We start from the raw sequence: 19,558 nt of genomic DNA on the forward strand, positions 1-19,558 counted from the left end.
TTAATCGTATTGGATCAGGGCTTCTCCCTACGACCTTGTTTAAACCTTCCTGGGATATAGCTTCCTTGACGTATAGCACCCTGGGGGGTAGGTCTTCAACATACACATTTTAGGGGAGATGCAATTCAATCCATAGCACCAACCAAACAAATCAAAACCATTCTATTATATAATGGCAGTTGATAGTGAGTGGTATAAAGAGAGTGGTAAGTGGAAGAGACTAGTGAGTTTGAGGCCGAATGGTGATAGTATGCTTCTCTGAAGAGGGGACTTTAAGCAAAGGCTTCGGTGAAGTACACTCTTCAAAGTAGAGATGGTCCAGAATGAGAGACAGTGAGAAAGACTCTGGGCCAGAAGAATGCTTGGTTAGAGCAGAACAGATGTTTAAGGACAAGAAAAACACAAAGGATCCAGAAAGAGTTGGTCAGGGATGAAGAGCAGACACTTTGTGTGGAACAGCCTATAGGTTTCTAGCTAAGTCCCAGATAGGAACCACCTTTACCCATCTAGTCCCTAATGTGCCTGGAGGAGATATAGGGGAAGAACGTCTAAATGTATTTATAATTCAAGAATTTTCTACTAAGGGCTCAAGTCTCAAGAGATTTGGCCAATACTCAGAGCCCTGAAATAATTCATTCAACAATTTGCAATAATTAGGAAGCCCTTACTATGTCCCAGTCACTGTGCAATTACTCATGATCATGAGTTGGCATAGAAACTGGAAAAATGTCCTTGGATTTATTTTTCCTGGGAGGTAATTATTACAGTGGTAAGTGGTGTTAAGTCAACTAGTCCTGTGGCAGGCTCAGAGTACCCTAGGACAGAATGGGCTGTTCCTTTTTTCTCTATTGCTGGGTCTCTCTCTCTCTTAGAGTTCTCCAGGCTTTAATTGTTGGCTCCGTCTTTATTTTATGCTTTCTTTTTGGCTATTTCATCCCGTCTTATAAATACAATCTCTGCCTATTAATCTGAAATTTACATTGGCATCCACACATTCATCATGGACTCTAAAATTCACATATATTTAACTGCCTATTTGACCTCTTCATTAGGATGTGTGTGTGGGTTTTTTTTAATGTTTGTTTATTTTTTGGGGGGGCAGGCCAGAGAGATAGAGCGAGACAGAGGATCTGAAGTGGGCTCTGTGCTCACAGCAGGGAGCCCAGTGCACAGCTCAAACCCGTGAACAGGGAAGTCGGCTGCTTAACTGGCTGAGCCACCCAGCTGCCCCTCCATTAGGATATTTAATCGACACTTCAAAACTGATGTGCCCAACACAGACCCGCTAATCTTCCTCCCCAGGCCTTCTCTATCCACAGTCTTCCTCACCGGAGCGGAGGACAGCGTCACCCTTGTTGGAGCCCTGAGCCTCAACAATGTGCTTGACCCCTCTCTTTTCTGGACTCTCACATCCAATCCGTCAACAAGCCCCGTGGGCTCAAATTTTCAAAATATACCCATATTCTGACAGTTATTTGCAATCCACTGCTACCAGCCTGGTCCGAGCCACAACCATTTTTCACCTGGATCATTGTAGCAGCCTCCAGAATAACCTCCCGGCTACTATCCTTCTCCCCAGCAGTCTCTTCTCAAAATGGCAGCCAGATCCTTTGAAAATGTAACTTAGCTTACCCCACGCCCTGCTCAAATTCCTGCAACGGTGCCGCATTTCACTGAAAGTAAAAACCAGTATCCACCGCGGCTTCTGATGACCTTTCCTTTCATTAATTCCCTGACCTCCTTTCCCCTTTGCTCACCTCGCCCTAATCACACTGGCTTCTTAGCTCTCGGAGAGGAGGGAAAATAATTTTCCTTCTTCTCTTCCAGGTTCTTGGCTGAGGCTCCCTGTAATAAGAGAAGACAGGAGAAAAACAAACAGATGTTTAATAGCATGTATACTTCCTGTGTACAGGAGTGAGCTCCAGGAGAACTAAGTAACTCCTTAAAATGGCCCAAGCTGCCACCTTATATACCTTCTCTAGCTAAAGACAGAAGAAGATGTTGGGCGGGAGAACCAGGTTTTCAGGCAACAGCTCAGTAAACAAGCATATGGTTGTTATGCAGATTTAAGTCCACACCTTCTCCATTGATAAGAGTTTCTAGAGCTTTAGTCATCCTCCTTTTCCTGGTACTGAGAAGGAGACACCCTTACAAATGGGGATTTCCCTCAAGCTTGTAACTATTTCTCACAAAAGGGTGACTTCTACTCAGTGTTCAGGGCAATCTATTTATTGCTGTCAGCCTCCTCTCACCAGGGTCAGTTCCACAGGGAGAGGACTTTTGCCGGTATTTCCTGTCATTTCAGGTGGCTAGACTAGTGTCTGCTATGTCATAGGTGATCAATAAATCTTTGCTTTGTGAATTAATTGTACGTAGACACGTCCCCCTCCTCACAAGACGGCGGTCTGCATCTAATGCCGTTCCTTGCGCTGCAGGCTTTCAGTAAATGATTTTGAAGGGCTGTTTAGCCTGAATTGGGCAGCATTTCATGCAACTTTTTTTTTTTTATTTTTAAAAAAAATTTTTTTTTCAACGTTTTTTATTTATTTTTGGGACAGAGAGAGACAGAGCATGAACGGGGGAGGGGCAGAGAGAGAGGGAGACACAGAATCGGAAACAGGCTCCAGGCTCCCAGCCATCAGCCCAGAGCCTGACGCGGGGCTCGAACTCACGGACCGCGAGATCATGACCTGGCTGAAGTCTGACTGCGCCACCCAGGCGCCCCTCATGCAATTTTCTCATATTGTTTCTAGTTCATGGAAACTTGCAAGCAGGTCACCATTATATAAAACACGTGTCATTTTTTCCTTCTCACTGAAATACAATATACAGATAGAAAAGTACATCTGTCCTAAGTGCACGGCTTATTGTAATTTCACAAAATGAAGTCTCCCACAGGACCAATACCCTGAGGAGGATAAAACAATACCAGCCCTGAGATGCTCCCTCATGCTTCCCTTCCTGAATTCTAACACTCTAGGTTGGTCTGAGCACATTTTATTTTAAAGATGCCATATTGGGGGGGGGGTGCCTGGGTGGCTCAATCTGTTGAGCGTCCGACTTCGGCTCAGGTCATGTTCTCATGGTTCACAGGTTCAAGCCCCATGTCGGGCTCAGGCTTACTGCTGTCAGTGCAGACCCCCTTTCGTATCCTCATCCTCTCTCTCTCTCTCTCTCTCTCTGCCCTCTCCTTCTTGTTCGCATGTGCTCTCTCTCTTCCTCTCTCTCAAAGATAAATAAAACATTAAAAAAAAATTCTGCATTGGGATTTAAATACTTTCAATAATGCTTCTATGAAACTAATCTTATAGAATTAACCTGATTTTTCCCCTCACTGACAAAGAAAATACAAAAATGGAACTTGTCTTAGAAAGTATACCCATAAGGAATTTATCAGAGGCTCACATTTCAAGATACACTTTCTGGGAAAAATCGATTAAACATAGGTATTAGATGCATCTTCCTTTACCTCATGTACACTTAGGAAGGACTGTGAAATGTTATTTGTCAGAAATATATGTCGAGTGCTAAGATATTTCTTTATTGCCTTACTGGCTTATGATACTGATGCTGTTATAATGGTAAAGATTTTCTCGCAGAAAGTAAGAAGCTTGCTGAAGAATCACTCCATTTAAACTTCAGAGTAAAGAACTAGCACATGTGTGGGTGAGCTGTTATTCTTTGTCCGTCACAACCCAGCTGTATTCTCAGCACCTCTATTCCCTGCAGAAGCCCATGACTCAGACTTCCCGCTACTTCCCGCCTTTCCCTCAAACCATTCCTCTGGCCTCCCTGGGAATTCCCCAGGACCAATTAATGAGATGACAGGGGACGCTGTCTCGTTTAAGGGTATATCTGTATAAAGTAGGCTCCACAAGTCAGAGGGAGATCTCCCAATGGACAGAACTTCGGGCAACATATCTGGTTGACGTGAAAGAAGAGATAATTGAGGTTTCCTGAAATACACTGATTCATGCGCCATGGCTGATGCTTTGGTCTAAATCCCTAAAGCTACCAGGGACTTGGTAGTTTTTAAATGTGACTAGAAGATTGTTGCTAAGATCACCTAAAGAGAAATTATATCATGGACTTCTGAGAAGGCCGGCAGTCTTTGAAGCTATTTGAGCCCCATGTAAATGTTCCCCAGAGGACATCCAACTGTGGAGAAGGATAAAATAAGGAGGTGGTCAATATGACTCATATGTGGTTGTCGGTGAGCCTCCTCTCTGGCCATCTCTATGCTTGCACAAATGGCCCATGTACGAAGTGGCCTTGGAAACAGAGAGAGGCAATAAATTGGAATAAAAATGCGGACTTCCTCTTACCACAGGTGATCTGACTTCTGCTGCTGCTGAGTGCCCAACTTCCTAAGACAGCAGCCAACACTGAGCCCTTATTGGGCACCATATCCTGGGGGACACCAGCCATCCAGGTTGATTGCTTTAGACTGTTCCATTATAGAAGGGGCAACAATTTGTCTTCATGGGAAGACATAGCTGCATATTCTGGAGACTGATTTCCCTTTACTGTCCATGATACTTCACCAGTGCCACGAGATATGGTTGATAAACTGCCTTCTCACAACCATGGTATTGTAGGGACTGAGGGCAGGCTGCCCCAAGATGGACAACTTTGCCATGAAGACTATTTTGAGTTAAAAAGCCATTAAAACCCAGCAGATTCAAGATCACTTTATGTCCCCCACAACTACCTAAAAAAGAATTTAGATAGAGGACCTGCTCCAGGAAAAGAGATATCACCATGAAAAACTACATTATACTACAAACTAGTTATGGGAATCAGGGAAGAGCCTAGCCAGACTGGCCCAGCAAGCATTTGTTTACCAAATATTTACTCTTTTTCATCTTCCTGTGAATTGCATTCCTTCTCTTTGAAATCCCAGATCCTTGCTCCCTTTTCCTTAGTTCAAAATGACATATATATCTTATTTTGCCTGTCTTTGAAATTGCCATGTCTGTATGAATTCCCTGTACATATGAAATTGAATTGAATTTTCTCCTGTTAATCTGTCTCATGTCAATTTGATCCTCAGTCCCTCTAGAAGGACCTTAAAGGAGACAGGACATTCTTGCTTTCTCACAGTATCACGCACATCATTTCCTCTGACTGAAGAACTCATTGCAGTAAAAGGGCCGTGGCGTTGGGTTCACACGATGGAATTCATTGTTCTTACACCACCTGGAAGCAGCTGGCTTGATGGAATAATAGCCACTGAAGTCTCAGTTGTGGCTCCAGCTGGGAGACAACATCTTGTGAGGTTGGGGTATTTTTCGTTAAGTGATCAAGTCAGTGTTAATAGAGAGTGTAGATTGTTCTGGAAACCCACGAGTGAAGGTGGAAGTGGCTTCCCTCAGTTATACTTAATAACCCGCTTCAAGAATACTTTCTTCCTGTCCCCGAAACATTGTATCTAGTTAGCCTGAGGTCTATCCTCCTGCCAGAGGGGATTGTTTCCACCAGACAACACGGAGAATGCCCCCTGGACATTTCAGCCCGTTCATGCATTTGGTGTGCATATGGGGCAGTGGGATCGATTCTGCTTATCAAGGAGAAATTGGATTGTTGCTGCAGAATAGGGACATTGTCTAGAGCCCATGGATTGATGGCACTCTCATGGCACTCTAGTCGCAGTGGGCAATGGAAAGCAGCAGCAACTCAATAAAGACAGAACCACTAAGCACCTGAGTCCTGTGGGAGCGCGGGTCTGGCTCACCCCATCAGGTAAGAGCATCTTCCCTGCTGATGTGCTGGTTGAGAGCAAGGGGATCTTGGGATGAGTGGTGGGAGAAGGAAGTTGAGACGATCAGTTTAGACCTGTCTTTTTGCAATTATTTCCCTTTCTCTCTTTCCTTATTGCTTCACATCCCGGCGGTGACTGCTGTGGACAGTTTAGGTTCCAGGAAGGAGGATGACTGAACTCTGACACCCCTCAGTGACTCAGTAGTGGATGAGATTTTGTTATTTTTCTCGTGTTGGGAAGCTGAGGTTCTTCAGCTACGTAAAGGGCTAGGATGGAAACTAGGATGGAAACTGACAACAGGGTGGCCTGGCTGGTTATTCTCGGCTCTCTTCTCTGCCTTTTCTTGCCGCACTCTGTGGCCTGGGAGGCCGACCGCTACTAAACTTGTCATTTCACTTGCTTTTCCTTGTCCTCTGGCAACGAGGCGCTGGTGAGAGGCCAGCGTGCAGGAGGAGGGCAGCAAGGTCAGGGATTTTTACTCCTTCCTCCTCACTCTTCCTGCTCTCTCCACAGTTCAGCACAGGCCCCGAATCCCAGTCCCAGGCCGGTCTGCCTCAGCTCCACCTCTTACCAGGCTGGGAACAGCATTCCCTACCTGTCCCTGCAGGTCTCCAGAGGTGAGGGCTAATCCCTGGGTGTCTCCCGAGATCTTGTTGCTTCCATTAACCCTGATCATGCCTCTGTAAATAATCCCTGCACGAAATGCTTTTCAGTTAAACCCTTTTGAGGGTGCCATCTGTTCCCTGCTAAGACTTCGATGGATATAGCACGGGAAATCGCTGAGAAAGGAGAGGGCGATGCAGTCAGCTGTTGTGGGGTGAGGGAGACCTTTGGGGATATAAGGCTGGCATATTGCAGTGGGACAGAGCACAGTGCATTTTCACAGGCTGAAATTGGCTGAGCTATGAAAACCAAAACCAATAACCTCTACTGGTCAGATTTCATAGTTAATTTATTTGCTTATTTTTAAAAAGGTGTTGTAAGGGAGAAAAGCTTTGTGAAGCAAATTGGCTTGGGCCCAAGACTGGGGGCTTTCCTGGGATGTGGGACTTCAATGTTAAAATCGGGACAGTCCTGAACAAACTGGGCCAGCTAGTTACCTTAGTCTGTGACTACACTCAGGACCTCCGAGCCCTGCTCAGATGCTCCTGCTGGAGGGACATTCCAGGCACTAGAACCCTGTTCTAGCACCATCCCCTATCAATGGAAGACAACAGCTGTCTCTCACGGCATTCTTTTTCAGTAGCCAGTGCTCATCATTAATTGTGTTCTTAAAATTGTTAAATACAGACAAATGCTAACACAGAAAGTTTCCTCTCTTTTCAGGTCTCCTTGTCTGTGGACCCTGCCCTGGGTTTTCTAAGTAAGGGCAACCTCTGCTCCAGCTGAATAAACCAGCAGAACAGGATGACAGAAGAGTAGAGAGCCATCCAGTGTAATATGGATTCAAATCCAGGCTCTATCGGTCTCCTGATCTATAAAATAGCAGTGACCCTGGTGTTACCCCCAAGAGTTGGTGTACTAAAAGGAGAGTCATGAACTTGGCACACGGTGAATGCTTAGTGTTAGCTTTGATTATTTCCAATGTTATTATTAGAAATCAACCCAAATGTAGCCAATCGAAGCACAAAGGGGGAAATTTCCTGTTCCGGGAGCAATCTCGTTACACCTCCTAGTTCCCTTCCTAGAGGAGAGCTCTTTCCTTGGAGTCTGGTCCTCAGTCTCTGCAGATGTTCCTTCTCAGCAGAGGGGATGGAGGAAAAGAAATCCTTGGGCTCCCTCTAGAGGCCAGCAGTGCTCCGACTTTGAAACTTTCAATGACCTCCCTGGCCCCAGAGGATGTTTTCTGGTATTTTCTGTGTGTTCCAACTGCCTCCTTCTGTGCTGGGTGTTTTCTGTTTGTCCCTCTGGATCTGCTCTCCAGTCCTTTCCACTCTGTTTTGGGCCCCAAGATGCTGACCTCTATAGACTGCATCTGTGGGCTACCTTGCCCCCTGACTTCCAGTTTATTTTAACCAATGGAAATCAACAGCACTGAGGAAGAAGAGAGAGAGACTGGGGTATTATTTCCCCAGATCCCTCCTAGCTAGTTTGCTTAGAGTCAACAATACCCTTCCACCAAAGACCACAGCCCCTACCAAGCAGACTCTAAGATCTCTGGGTCTTAGTGTTGGCTTCACTACCTCTTCAGACCTAGGGATGGAAAAGGCTCCCTGCTGTTGCTAGCCCTAGGACACAGCACCACATGAGCTATTACCCTTAATCCTGCCTACACCATTGTAAATCGTCCCTTTAGTAAGCTCTCCTCCTCTGAGTGTGTCATCTGCTTCCTGCCAGATTCCGTGCACACTGTGTCCAAGTTCCTTGGCTCAGCAGTCTCTTCTCTGCCTCGCTTCCCCAGTACGCCGCGTTCCAACAACCAACTACTTATATAGTTTCTGTGCTATAATCATGTTGCTTACTGTCCCAGGATACTCACGTTAATTTGTCCATCTGCAATGCCCCTACATACTTCGTGTCCGCCCCCCCCTTACAATTCGTTTTCCGTCCTGGCCCCTACCTGATCCCAGTCCCTCTTCCTCTTTAAAGGCCATGATTAAATGGCCTTGTCTTGTATTTAGTCCTTCCTTATCCCCTGTGGTGCATAGTTTTTCCCTCAATCTCACTGGCATCCTGCCATTTCTATCCTATTGGGTAATGGCCTTGCATTTTGGTTGGATTTACCTTTTCTCTAGAGACTGTGGAGGATCCTGCATAGTTTAATTATTTGGCATTTGACGGGGTTTTGGAGTTTTGGGGGAGTCAGAGCTGATGGCCAAGAAAGAATTCTTGAAACGTCTTTGGTGCAAAACAGTGATTTTATTAAAGCACCGGGATAGGACTTGTGGGCAGAAAGAGCTGCACTGGGGTTGTGAAGGGTAACTGATTATATACTTTGGAGTTGAGGGGAGGGAAAGGCAAAAGGGAGGCCCCCAAAAAGACTTTGATATGCTAAAGAGGACTCAGAAAATACCAGAGGCCTTGCTATCATCAAACTGAGGCTATTTTCCCTCTAATAAGGCATTAACATGAAAACAGTAGGAAGTTCCCGGAGAATAGGTATGCTGTGTATTTGCTTCAAGTATTTGTCAATGAGCTGCCGGTTATACAGACATTTAATTTTACCTGCCATTTCCTTCTTGCCTTTGTTCCCCACATGACTATGGAGGGGAGGGTGATGTAGGAAACTGAGTCTATAGGTTTCTAGAGATTAAGCTATCGATAAGATTGTCTTTTTCTTGTAATTTACTAAAATGTTGGTAAACTGATGGAGACTCTTGTCCTGCAGGACTGTGATCTCCAGGAGTTAATTATTTGTTTTCCCTTTTCCTTTGTTCTTGGGTGGCTGGGAGTGCCTGAGGAAGGTCAAGTATCCCACTGCTGTAAGGAGCTGGGAGGGGGGGTGCAGGGGTCGGGTAGAGGGTAGGGGGTGTTGCTGGTGTCATCTTGCCTTAGCTCCCTCATCAGCGTTGACTGGATTAATTAATATCGACCTAATCCAGTACATGACATTTCCCTGACTGTGGGGATTTCTTCACAGGTGTCCTACTCCACAGGAAATGCAGGAGTTTTGGGGGTTTTTTTTGTTTTTTTTTTGGTTTCAGGAAATGACGCTTTCCCCGTTAGAGTGAAGAGGGAGCATGTAGTTACAGGTGTTGCTGGCAGCCATCCTGTAGCCAAGAAGAATGCTATTGTGAGGAAGAAGCTAGCAGGGAGGGAGGGCAGAGTCAAGAGAACCCCTGAGACACAGAGCTGTGGCTTTGATCAAACTGTTTCCGAATCTGTTTACGCCTGTTTGGTTTCAGTGTTACAAACTAAAACTATCTGTAGCATTTGTGTTGACACAAAAGCAGAATTCACCCGGTGCAATTAGAAAACATCTTACTCCTTTTCTTCTGCTGCTCATTCAAAGCACCCTAAAGGTTACTTCTTCACCTGTCCCTGGATGAAATATTGGTACGGTGCAAGGTGGGGTGGGGGTGGGGGGCTCTATGGCTTATCTGTTGTCTTACTGATGAGAAAATATCTTCTAGCTCCTTCTCATTGCAAAATAGTTTTATTTCGATAATTAAAATATCCATTTCGATGTGATAGATCAACCTCTGTGATTCATTCAACACAAAGCCTCTCTCCTCCCCAAACTCCAGCCCCTAGGAGCTGCAATGGGTGCGGGATGGGGAAGTGGAATGTTTCCCCATGTAACACAGGGGATGGTGGATTCTATTCGCATCTGCTGCGAGGTCTCTGGCTCCTTCTGAGTTAAAGCACTGGAGGGAGGAGACGGATGAAACAAGGAAGAACTTACTCGAAAGTAATATGGTGCTGGACACTGCTCTTTAAATGTTTAAAATGAACTTTCCCTGGGTTTGAGCCCCAAGAGAACCATTTTCACGGGCACTACTGTGGGTTCTCAGAGGACCTCGCTGGGACCGTTCAGCTGTGCTCCCTGTGACGTGAACGGTGCATTTGTCTCCGCATGTCACCCTCATGGCCTCTCCAGCTCCTGGGACGCCGGCAGTCCATCCTCTTACTGGGTTCATGGCTTCGCTTCAGGCTTTGTCACGCTGCAGGCCTCTTTCTCTCTCCCCCACAGGTCACATCTGGTCCTGGAAACACGCTCTTGTATCCTTGCCCCCAGTGGGGAGAATCTGCTCAGGGCAGCCTGGTCTGTGCCCACAGAGCAACTGGCCAACCACAGCCTCTCACCTTTTGCTTTCACAGGCATGTGTCACAGGGCATCATTGGGCTGAGCAGATCCCAAGAGGTACATATCTGGAAGATACTCTAATCTCCTCTCAGTAGGTTTGAATGCAGGGAGAGATATCCTTACCCTCCCCTGATAGGTGGGAAGGGGGGTGAGGAACAAACACACTGACTCTCTCTCCACAAAAATCCTCTTATTTCCAAACTCAGCCTCTAGACACACAACTGGTTTATTGCGTCTTCTTTCCAAGTCCTGCATAGGTGTTCCAGCCCTTCCCATTAGAATGTGGGGTGCCTACCGTCTCTTGTCTTGGGGCCTCAGCAGAAACGGAGACAGAAAGGGTGGGAAGTCTCCCTCGGCAGCATCATAACCTTTATATGCACCTTACTCCAGGTAGAACTGGGGTGGAGACAGATCCCACACAGATGTGCATTAAAGTGTTGGTAGTACATCAGTGTACTCTATTATATCAATTCTTCTACTGAACTGTAAACTTTGAAAGTCAGTGACCGAGTCAGGTGGACAGAACTGGAAACTCGTGGACCAGAGTCAACTGGCTGAGGGACCTGGAGAACTTATTCTCCAGTTCCTGTTTCCATAGAAGGAGGGGCTGCCTTGGAGGAATAGTCCTGGCCTCTCCCCTTTTGCTTTCCTTGTCCTGGGGTGGCAGTAGGCTTGAGGGGGGTGAGGAGTGGGGGTAGAGTTTTCCCGAGAGTTGGGGAGAGAGTGGGGGAGCCCACTCAGCTCAGTCTCTGCCACTCTCTCCTCTCTTCACATCCTTCTGTCTGCAAAGTGGGAATGTTCTTGTTTGCTCTCTTGGCTGTAGGGTAAACTCTGCCTTGTTGGGGGGAAAAGCTGGGTGGGGGAAGAGGAGGCTTAGTTCAGTTGAGGAGCCTGCTAGCAGCCCTGTTTGGCTGTACTCTTCAACGTTTTTTTTTTTTTTTTTTTTTTATTTATTTTTGGGACAGAGAGAGACAGAGCATGAACGGGGGAGGGGCAGAGAGAGAGGGAGACACAGAATTGGAAACAGGCTCCAGGCTCCGAGCCATCAGCCCAGAGCCTGACGCGGGGCTCGAACTCACGGACCGCGAGATCGTGACCTGGCTGAAGTCGGACGCTTAACCGACTGCGCCACCCAGGCGCCCCATGTTTGGCTGTACTCTTAAGCCAAATCCTTCATTGTTGTATCGTCAGTATCATAGCTGACGTTTGACTTTCATCTACAGGTCACAAACCTGTAGCATTCAGCTGCTTCTCTATTCTGGTGGGAAAGAGAGGTCTTCGCTAGGGCTCACTTAAATACCATCACAAGCTACAGAAATTATTTTTTTCCCCACATAAATCTTTAAAAATTTCCAAATCAGCATACAACTTTAATAAAAAATATTTATCTTCATTTTTGAGAGACAGAGCAAGAGAGAACTCAAGGGAGTGAGGGGCGGAGAGAGAGGGGAACAGAGAATCCAAGCAGGTTCGAGGCTCCAAGCTGTCAGCACAGAGTCCAATGTGGCGTTTGAACACACGAACTGTGAGGTCGTGACCTGGGCCGAAGTCAGATGTTTAACTGACTCAGCCATCCAGGTGCCCCCAGCATACAACTTTTTTTTTTTAATTTTTTTTTTAACGTTTATTTATTTTTGAGACAGAGAGAGGACAGAGTATGAACGGGGGAGGGTCAAAGAGAGGGAGACACAGAATCGGAAGCAGGCTCCAGGCTCTGAGCTGTCAGCACAGAGCCCGACGCGGGGCTCGAACTCACGGACCGCGAGATCATGACCTGAGCCGAAGTGGCCGCTTAACCGACTGAGCCACCCAGGCGCCCCAGCATACAACTTTTAAAATTAGGGACATTTTAACTGAAATCTTGGATTTCTAGCTTATCATAATAATTCCAATGATTGCTAACCCTGGGGCTGCATGTCTCATGGAAACCATTCCCGAGATGCTGTGCAGCAGCTCCCCCTTTAGAAGAGGCCTGCACTTTCCCCTTCGCCCAGATTACCAGCTCGCTAGAGTTGCTAGATTTAGCAGATAAAAATGCAAGATGTCTAGTTTAAAGGTGAAGTGCAGATAAACATTGATTTTATTATTCTTAGTGTAAGTATGTCCTATGTAATTCATGCAATTCATTTACGGCACCTCATACTGTATCTGGCAACCCTGTGGTCTAGCCCTGCCCCCATCCTTGTTATCTGCTTGGGTTTAGAAGGTAAGTAAGTTTCCTACCCTTGTACCCATTTTTACTTATCGTTGTGTGTTTAATACCTAATATACTTCCTGGAGCCTGGTGGCGTGCTCAATCAATAATGTTTGTGGAATATAGTCTGGGGACCAAAATTCTGTCCCGTAAAGAATGTCACTGAGTCTCATCAGATGAATAAAAAGTGGTAACCTCTGGGGCGCCTGGGTGGCTCAGTCGGTTAAGCGTCCAACTTCAGCTCAGGTCACAATCTCGCAGTCCCTGAGTCCGAGCCCCGCGTCGGGCTCTGGGCTGATGGCTCAGAGCCTGGAGCCTGTTTCGGATTCTGTGTCTCCCTCTTTCTCTGACCCTCCCCCGTTCATGCTCTGTCTCTCTCTGTCTCAAAAATAAATAAAACGTTAAAAAAAATTTATAAAAAAAAAAAAGTGGTAACCTCTTGCTGAGCTCATCATGAATAAAGATTACACACTTGTGGTTATTCCTGGACTGGAATTCCTGACCATCGGCTTGTGGGCTTGACTGGGTCACTCACGAAGTTGGGCATGTCCAATGAGCCTTCCTGGAGCCCTGGTTTCCCATCTCTTCATGGAAGGAATTGATCAACTTGCTCTCCAGGATCTCTAGCAAAGTGGATGTTTCTGATTTCTTTCTTGTTTTGTGTATTCATCACAGAAAAAAGATTAGTGTGTGCAGAATTTGACATCGGTATTTGTCAGCAGCACCAGGAGAAAAGTCAACTAACGATTATGTAATTGGTGATGATGAATCAGTGGACATATGAATAGATTGCTGTTTCATGACCCCAGGCTCTATCTCAAGAACTTCTGATCTAATACAGGAAATTGAAGCATAGAACCTTAGAAATGTATACAGCATACTACTTTTTTTTTTGTTTTTTGTTTTTTGTTTTTTTGTAGTTTAAGATGTCATTAACTGACACCCACCATGATTTGATAACAGCTACTTAGAGGGAAAATATATAAATTATCCCATCTCAAGTGAATTCAAAAACGAAAACAGTGATTATTATTATTTTTTGAGCATAGTTGACACACAGTATTACATTATTTTCAGGTGTACAGCATAGTGATTCAACTTCTCCATACGTTATGCTATGCTCACCGCAAGTGTAACTACTATCCTAAAACCATGATTTTTTTAATAAAAAATATGTCTTATAATGAAGAAACTTTGCTATATATGGTACATTTAGGGATTGCTAATTATCTGAAACCTTGTGAACACCAGGAGATCAGACCGTAAGGGTGAATCAACATTTACAGAGCATGTATGTGCTAAGTGCTTTCATTTAAATCGAGGTTTCTCAGCCTCAGTGCTATTGACATGGGGCTTGTCCTGTTCATAGCCGGGTGTTTATCAGCACCCCCGAGCCCAGTCTACCAGATGCCAAAAGTACCATACCCCTAGCTGTGACAACCATAAGCATCCCTAGACATTGCCAAATGTGAGGTGGGGGTAGGGTATCCTAGTTAAGAACTACTGATTTTAATTATCCAATTGAATTAAATAATTCACAACAACCCAGTAGAGTAAGGTCTCTGAAATCTTCACTGTGCCAAAATCATGCTCTTGTCCATGCAGACCTGGGTAGGAGCCCCCTCCTTTGTCACTCTGGTTCCCACTTAGCCTCCTGGCTGCCCAAGCAGTGTGGCCTATGCCAGATGTCTCACCAGACTTGACCATAAAACAGTTTCTTCCTGTGTCCCCTCTCGTGAGATTCGGACTGAGTCTGTGGGGCTGCAGAAGCTAAGATATCACAGTGCTGTTGTCTGGCCTGCCCCCCTCTGCCTTCTCTGATGAAACGTCTTGACTCAAACCTTGAAAGGGTCAGGAGACAGAGGCGTAAGAATCTAACTCTTAACAAGCACTTACTATCTGCCAGGCAGCAGGTGGTAATACTACCTATATTATCTCTGTGTTGCTAAATTCTAAAAGGGATGGCTCTCCTTTCTTTTAATGGAAATGAAAGGTTTTGGGCTACCGTCTGAGCTCTTGTAAGGTATATGTAGGTTCGCAACCCTCTCTGAAGCTCTCCTGGTGTAAGCTGAAACCAGCTCCCATATGCAGAGGGCAGGAAGACACCCAAGAAAGAGGTAGGTGGCAATTATAATATCAGCAAAGGGAATGTACATAAGTGAATAAAAAGTGGTAAGGAAAAGATAAGAGGCTTGTCTTGGGTGGTAGCAGGGTAACGGGATCCCTGGACACGTCCTCCAAATCTTAAAAGCTTATAAAGAGGCCCTCGCTGGTTTGTTATATATACCATGCAGGTGTTTTCAACATCACATCTCCCTCTCAAGGCTCTGTCCTTGGAGCATCCCTTGGGAGTGGGAGAAGCAAGCAGAACCCGCTTTGCAAGGACAGCGGAGAGGGGGAGGAGCCCCTGAGTGCCCAGGTCCAGCCCACTGCCCGGTGTACAATGTGATGATTTGCTATTCGACTTGAAATGCTCACCACCATAAGGTTGGTTAACACATCCTCTCCAACGCATCATTACCATTTTGTTTTTATTGTTGTTGCTGTTATGGTAAAAACGTTGAAGCTCTACTATCTATCGTGTCAACTTTCAAGGATCCAATACAGTGTGAGGTTGCCTTTACATTTTGTTTCTTTCCGCTGCGCAGAAGCTTTTTAGGTTGCTGTAGTCTCACTTATTAATTTTTGCTCTTGTTACTGAAATGATCTGGGAGGCAGAGGAAGAGGGCGGCCTGTAGCAGGGCAGAAGACATAAGGACAGAAAGATGGGAAGATAAATTCTATTGGGAGGATACCATGGATAGGATTTGGAGACTGAATGTTGGTGGAAATAAATCATTGGTGGTGTTCAAAACAAAACCAAAAAAAGGCTAATGCTTTCATGATTCAAACAGATCTGGTACTTCCTTTCTAGGTACGCTCCTATACTCTGGAGCAACTGTAGCCACAAGTTACACTGCCTGCAAACAGGCTACAAAGTAGTTTCATTCCAAGTAACCACACAGGAAGGTGAACAGTAGATGGCACTTGTGTGCTATCCCTGAATTTTCAACCCGCGAAGGAAACCAACCCAGGAATGACTCCTGCTAACATAAAAACAAATTTTTATAGTGCTCAAGTACAGATGGTCAGCGTCTAATCTGAAGGGAATCTGGAAAAGGAGAGCTAATGAAAGGATCAGTTTTGTCTTATGCAGTACCTTGCCCCCAATGATAGCCTATAGATTTTTAAATTTTGTGGATTATTGTGGCTTTCTTCCAGATTAATAAATTTGCCATTTGGGAGTGGTCCCAAATTATTGTGACAAGTGCTATTACATGAATTCAAGCAGGCTTGAGGTTAGAAAAAAAAATATATCTATCTATCTATCTATCTATATATATATCTCCCCAACTTTGGCCATGTTTCTAAATATCTATCTCTGACATTTTGCTGGTTTGCAAAGGTGAGGAACAACAAACAAAACAAAATCAAATCAAATATGGAAAAGAACCATGGGAGGGGCCATTGGACTAATAAAAGAGAACAGTGGAATGGAAACAAAGAAGTTCCTTTTGGTGGGGGGTGGATAAAATTTACTGTTAGGCTAGGATACTGAATTTTACATGTTCGCAATATGCCTGCAACCATGCAAAAGGCGTCAGGACTTAGTAACTAAGAATGGGGTCTGGAGGCACCGACTAAAATCTACACTGCCTAGCTGTGTACCTGGAGCAGGTAACTTGATGTCTCCGCATATCAGTTTCCTCATAGAGGAATGCACATGGTGATTAGAGCACGTCTCTGACAAGATTCTTATGAGGATTGAATGTCAAAATTTGCAAGGTACTTAGAAGAGCATTTAGCATGTAGTGAGCACACCATAAGTATACTAAAAAAGTATTTTATTTAAAAAATTGTTTAATTTTTTTTTCTTTTTCCTTTTCTTTTTTTAGTTTTGAGAGAGAGAGAGAGAGAGAGAGACAGTGCGAGCAGGGGAGGGGCAGAGAGAGAGGGAGACAAAGAATCCAAAGTAGGCTCCAGGCTCTGAGCTGTCAGCACAGAGCCGGCTGGAACTCACAAACTGCTGCTGCAAGATCGTGACCTTAGCCCTTAGCCAAACATGAAGACTGCTTGACTGACTGAGACCCGCAAGCGCTCTGAAAAATAATAATAATAATAATAATAATAATAATAATAATAATTAAGTCTACGTTTAGGTAATGGCCCAATAGGTGATGTATTTTTTGATAACTAGAAAAAAAGCTTAATTGTATTTTTACTAAAAGACTTAGAGAAAAATCTGTACTTTAAAACTTTTCTTTTGAACTAGTTTCTACATTTTTACCTTTTTCCTTTTCTGGTAATCTGCTATACCCAAGATCAGACATATCTTGGCTATGAGAAATAATGAGGTCTTGGTCATTCCTCAGAGTTTCTAGAATTATTATTTTTATTGTAGTCAAATATACATTAAAATAAAATGTAAACTTTATTCTTAAGTGTACAATTCACTGGCATTAAGTACATTCACAATGTTTTGAACCATCACCCATCTCTATTTCCAGAACATCATCACCTCAAACAGAAGTTCGGTTCTGATTAGACAGTAATTCTCCATTCTTTCTTATCCTCGCACCTGTGGCAGCCGCCATTCCACTTTCTGTCTCTATGAATCCAACTAGCCTTTGTGTCTAGCTTATTCAGTTAGCATAATGTTTTCAGATTGCACTCACGTTGTGGTATGTATCAGAATCTCATTCCTTTTTATGACCAAATGACAGTCATTGTATGTCCATACCACATTTTCTTTATAGATTCACTGTTAGACATGTGAGTTGTTTCCACTTTTTGACTGTTGTGAACAACGCTCCTGTGAACCTTGGTGTCCAAGTATCTGTTCTAGTCCTTGCTTTCAATATATTTGGAGTTATATGCCTAGGAGTTAATTTTTTGAGGAACTGCACAACTGTTTTCCACAGAGCTACAACGTTTTACACACAAACCAGCATCCAGCATTATTTTTAAGCATGTCAGATGTCAGTCTTGTTTGTTTGTTTGTTTGTTTGAAGTCAAACCTAGTCTGGGAATAAGCAGCAAAGCTCAGAGTCCTGTCACAGTTTGTTGGTAAGTTGCTGGTATCGACACTCTTGATACATCACCTCCTAGACTACAGCAATGTTTCTCAATGTACACAGCTAAGACTTCTTTATTACATTTATAGAGCCCCGATCCCACCCTATGCATGTTGAATCAGCATCTCTGGGAATGGGGTCCCCTAAATCATCGTTATACATACTAAAATATGAGACTCAGAAACCTAGTCTGTTGAGTTCTTGAGGGCAGTGAAAATGTTTCGGTCACCTGCGTACCCCTCAGAGCCAAACAGGAGATAGTCAGCAAATTTATACTTGAACTAATACTGAAACCTAAAGCTATTTCCTGTCTGTTTAATTGCTATGTGCGGTATTTACTAAAACTAAATTCTATCACTAGACAACTAGAGAACCCGCAATTAAGGTGTGTACTATACCTTTCATTTACATAGAATATGTGTCTTACCGGCTGTGGTCTATTACATCATTTTTTTGCTGCCAAGAATGTTTACTTTATATGTAATTTTCAGCCGAGTCTTTCATGCTTTGAGGTAGGGGAAAAGAGAATATGGGTTTAGAATTGGAAGATCTGACTCTGTAATCTTTGACAATTATATGTAAACTATCTAGGAATCAAGTTTGCAATTTGCAAACGTTGGTAACATTTTATAATTGCATCAGCGCCATGGCGTTGCCGAAACGCCAATGATATTGTGTGTAAGAAAGCCTGCTATACAAATGGCTATATTACTATGTAGCCTAGTAATTTAAACAAAACAAAAAGTTTCTTTCTAAGGCTTCCTGCAGACTTTAAACTTGTTGCCGAGGAAATTGGCTGCTCTAAAGCATACACTAACGAGCAGATTAGAAACACATAGCAGAAAAAACATTAAGTAGATGCACAACATTCATTCATTCATTCATTCATTCATCTCTCCAGCATTTATATCACGAAGGGTATTGTGTGAAAAATAGTGATAAAGTAAATTAAAATCTGTCCTCCAGAGGTTTAGTTCCTGTGCGTATATGAATACTTAGCAAGCTGCCCCTCTTCAGACCCAAACTTCCTTCCCCAGTCATTAAGCTGTCGGGGACCCTCTTCAAATTCCTGGGCGCTGTCTCTTTAACGTGTAATCGAACTCCGATTGCATCGATCACAGACTCCTTGCCCTCTCCCTCGCCTCGGTCTCCTTGCCACCGCGGTGACTGCCCTCTTTCACGGTTTCAAGCCGCGGGCAGTGCGAGTGTTAGTAAACGCTGGCTTTCGTGCGTTGTCACACCTGACCCTGGAGCGTCCCGCCTGCCTGCTGGCCCTGGCACGGCTTCCTCCTGCGCGAGCGCCGCCTCGGGGCTCGACTGGCCACGCCTGGAGCGCGGGGTTTGACTGGGTCGCCGTTGTTGTAGTGACCGGGAGGCGCCGCCGCTCTGGGCAGACGGTTCCGGGCGCCGCACGGTCCCCCCTTCCCGTCCCGTCCCCTCCCTTCCCCCGGTCCCCCCCGCCGGCTGGAGCCCGGCGCCGGCCGCTCCTCCCATGGCCTCCGCCCCGGTAAGGAGGGGCTGGGGGGCGCCTCCCCGGAGCTGGTGCCGCGGGGCCGCGCTAGCACCTGGCGGGAGGTGGAGGCAAGCGTCCGCAGCCGGGTGCTGAGCCGCTCGCCCCGCGCCCCCCGCCCCGGGGACGTCCACGCCTCACTCTCCGCTCCGGGGGAATCCCTGGATCCCGGGCCGGAGATCCTGACGCTACCTGGCCGGATCCCGGGCTCTCCTCCCGGCGTCCCGGAGCT

The 19,558-nt window shown here is 45.2% G+C and overlaps 1 protein-coding gene across 3 annotated transcripts in view; it reads left to right on the plus strand.

Moving 5' to 3' along the window:
• The first annotated feature begins 19,188 nt into the window (after positions 1-19,188).
• Positions 19,189-19,558, plus strand: part of POC1B (POC1 centriolar protein B) — a 96,617-nt gene continuing 96,247 nt past the window's right edge. For 2 of the 3 annotated variants that reach the window (XR_009265479.1, XM_058741831.1), the window contains exon 1: positions 19,189-19,323. Coding sequence is in view for 2 of the 3 variants with exons in the window: in XM_058741831.1 (XP_058597814.1) it covers positions 19,309-19,323 (15 nt within the window). In the remaining variant the exon portion in view is untranslated. The remainder of the gene's footprint in view (positions 19,324-19,558) is intronic. The other variant, XM_058741829.1, reaches the window with a different exon arrangement.

This window comes from Neofelis nebulosa, chromosome 8 (genome assembly GCF_028018385.1).
Source record: "Neofelis nebulosa isolate mNeoNeb1 chromosome 8, mNeoNeb1.pri, whole genome shotgun sequence".
NCBI lineage: Eukaryota > Metazoa > Chordata > Mammalia > Carnivora > Felidae > Neofelis > Neofelis nebulosa.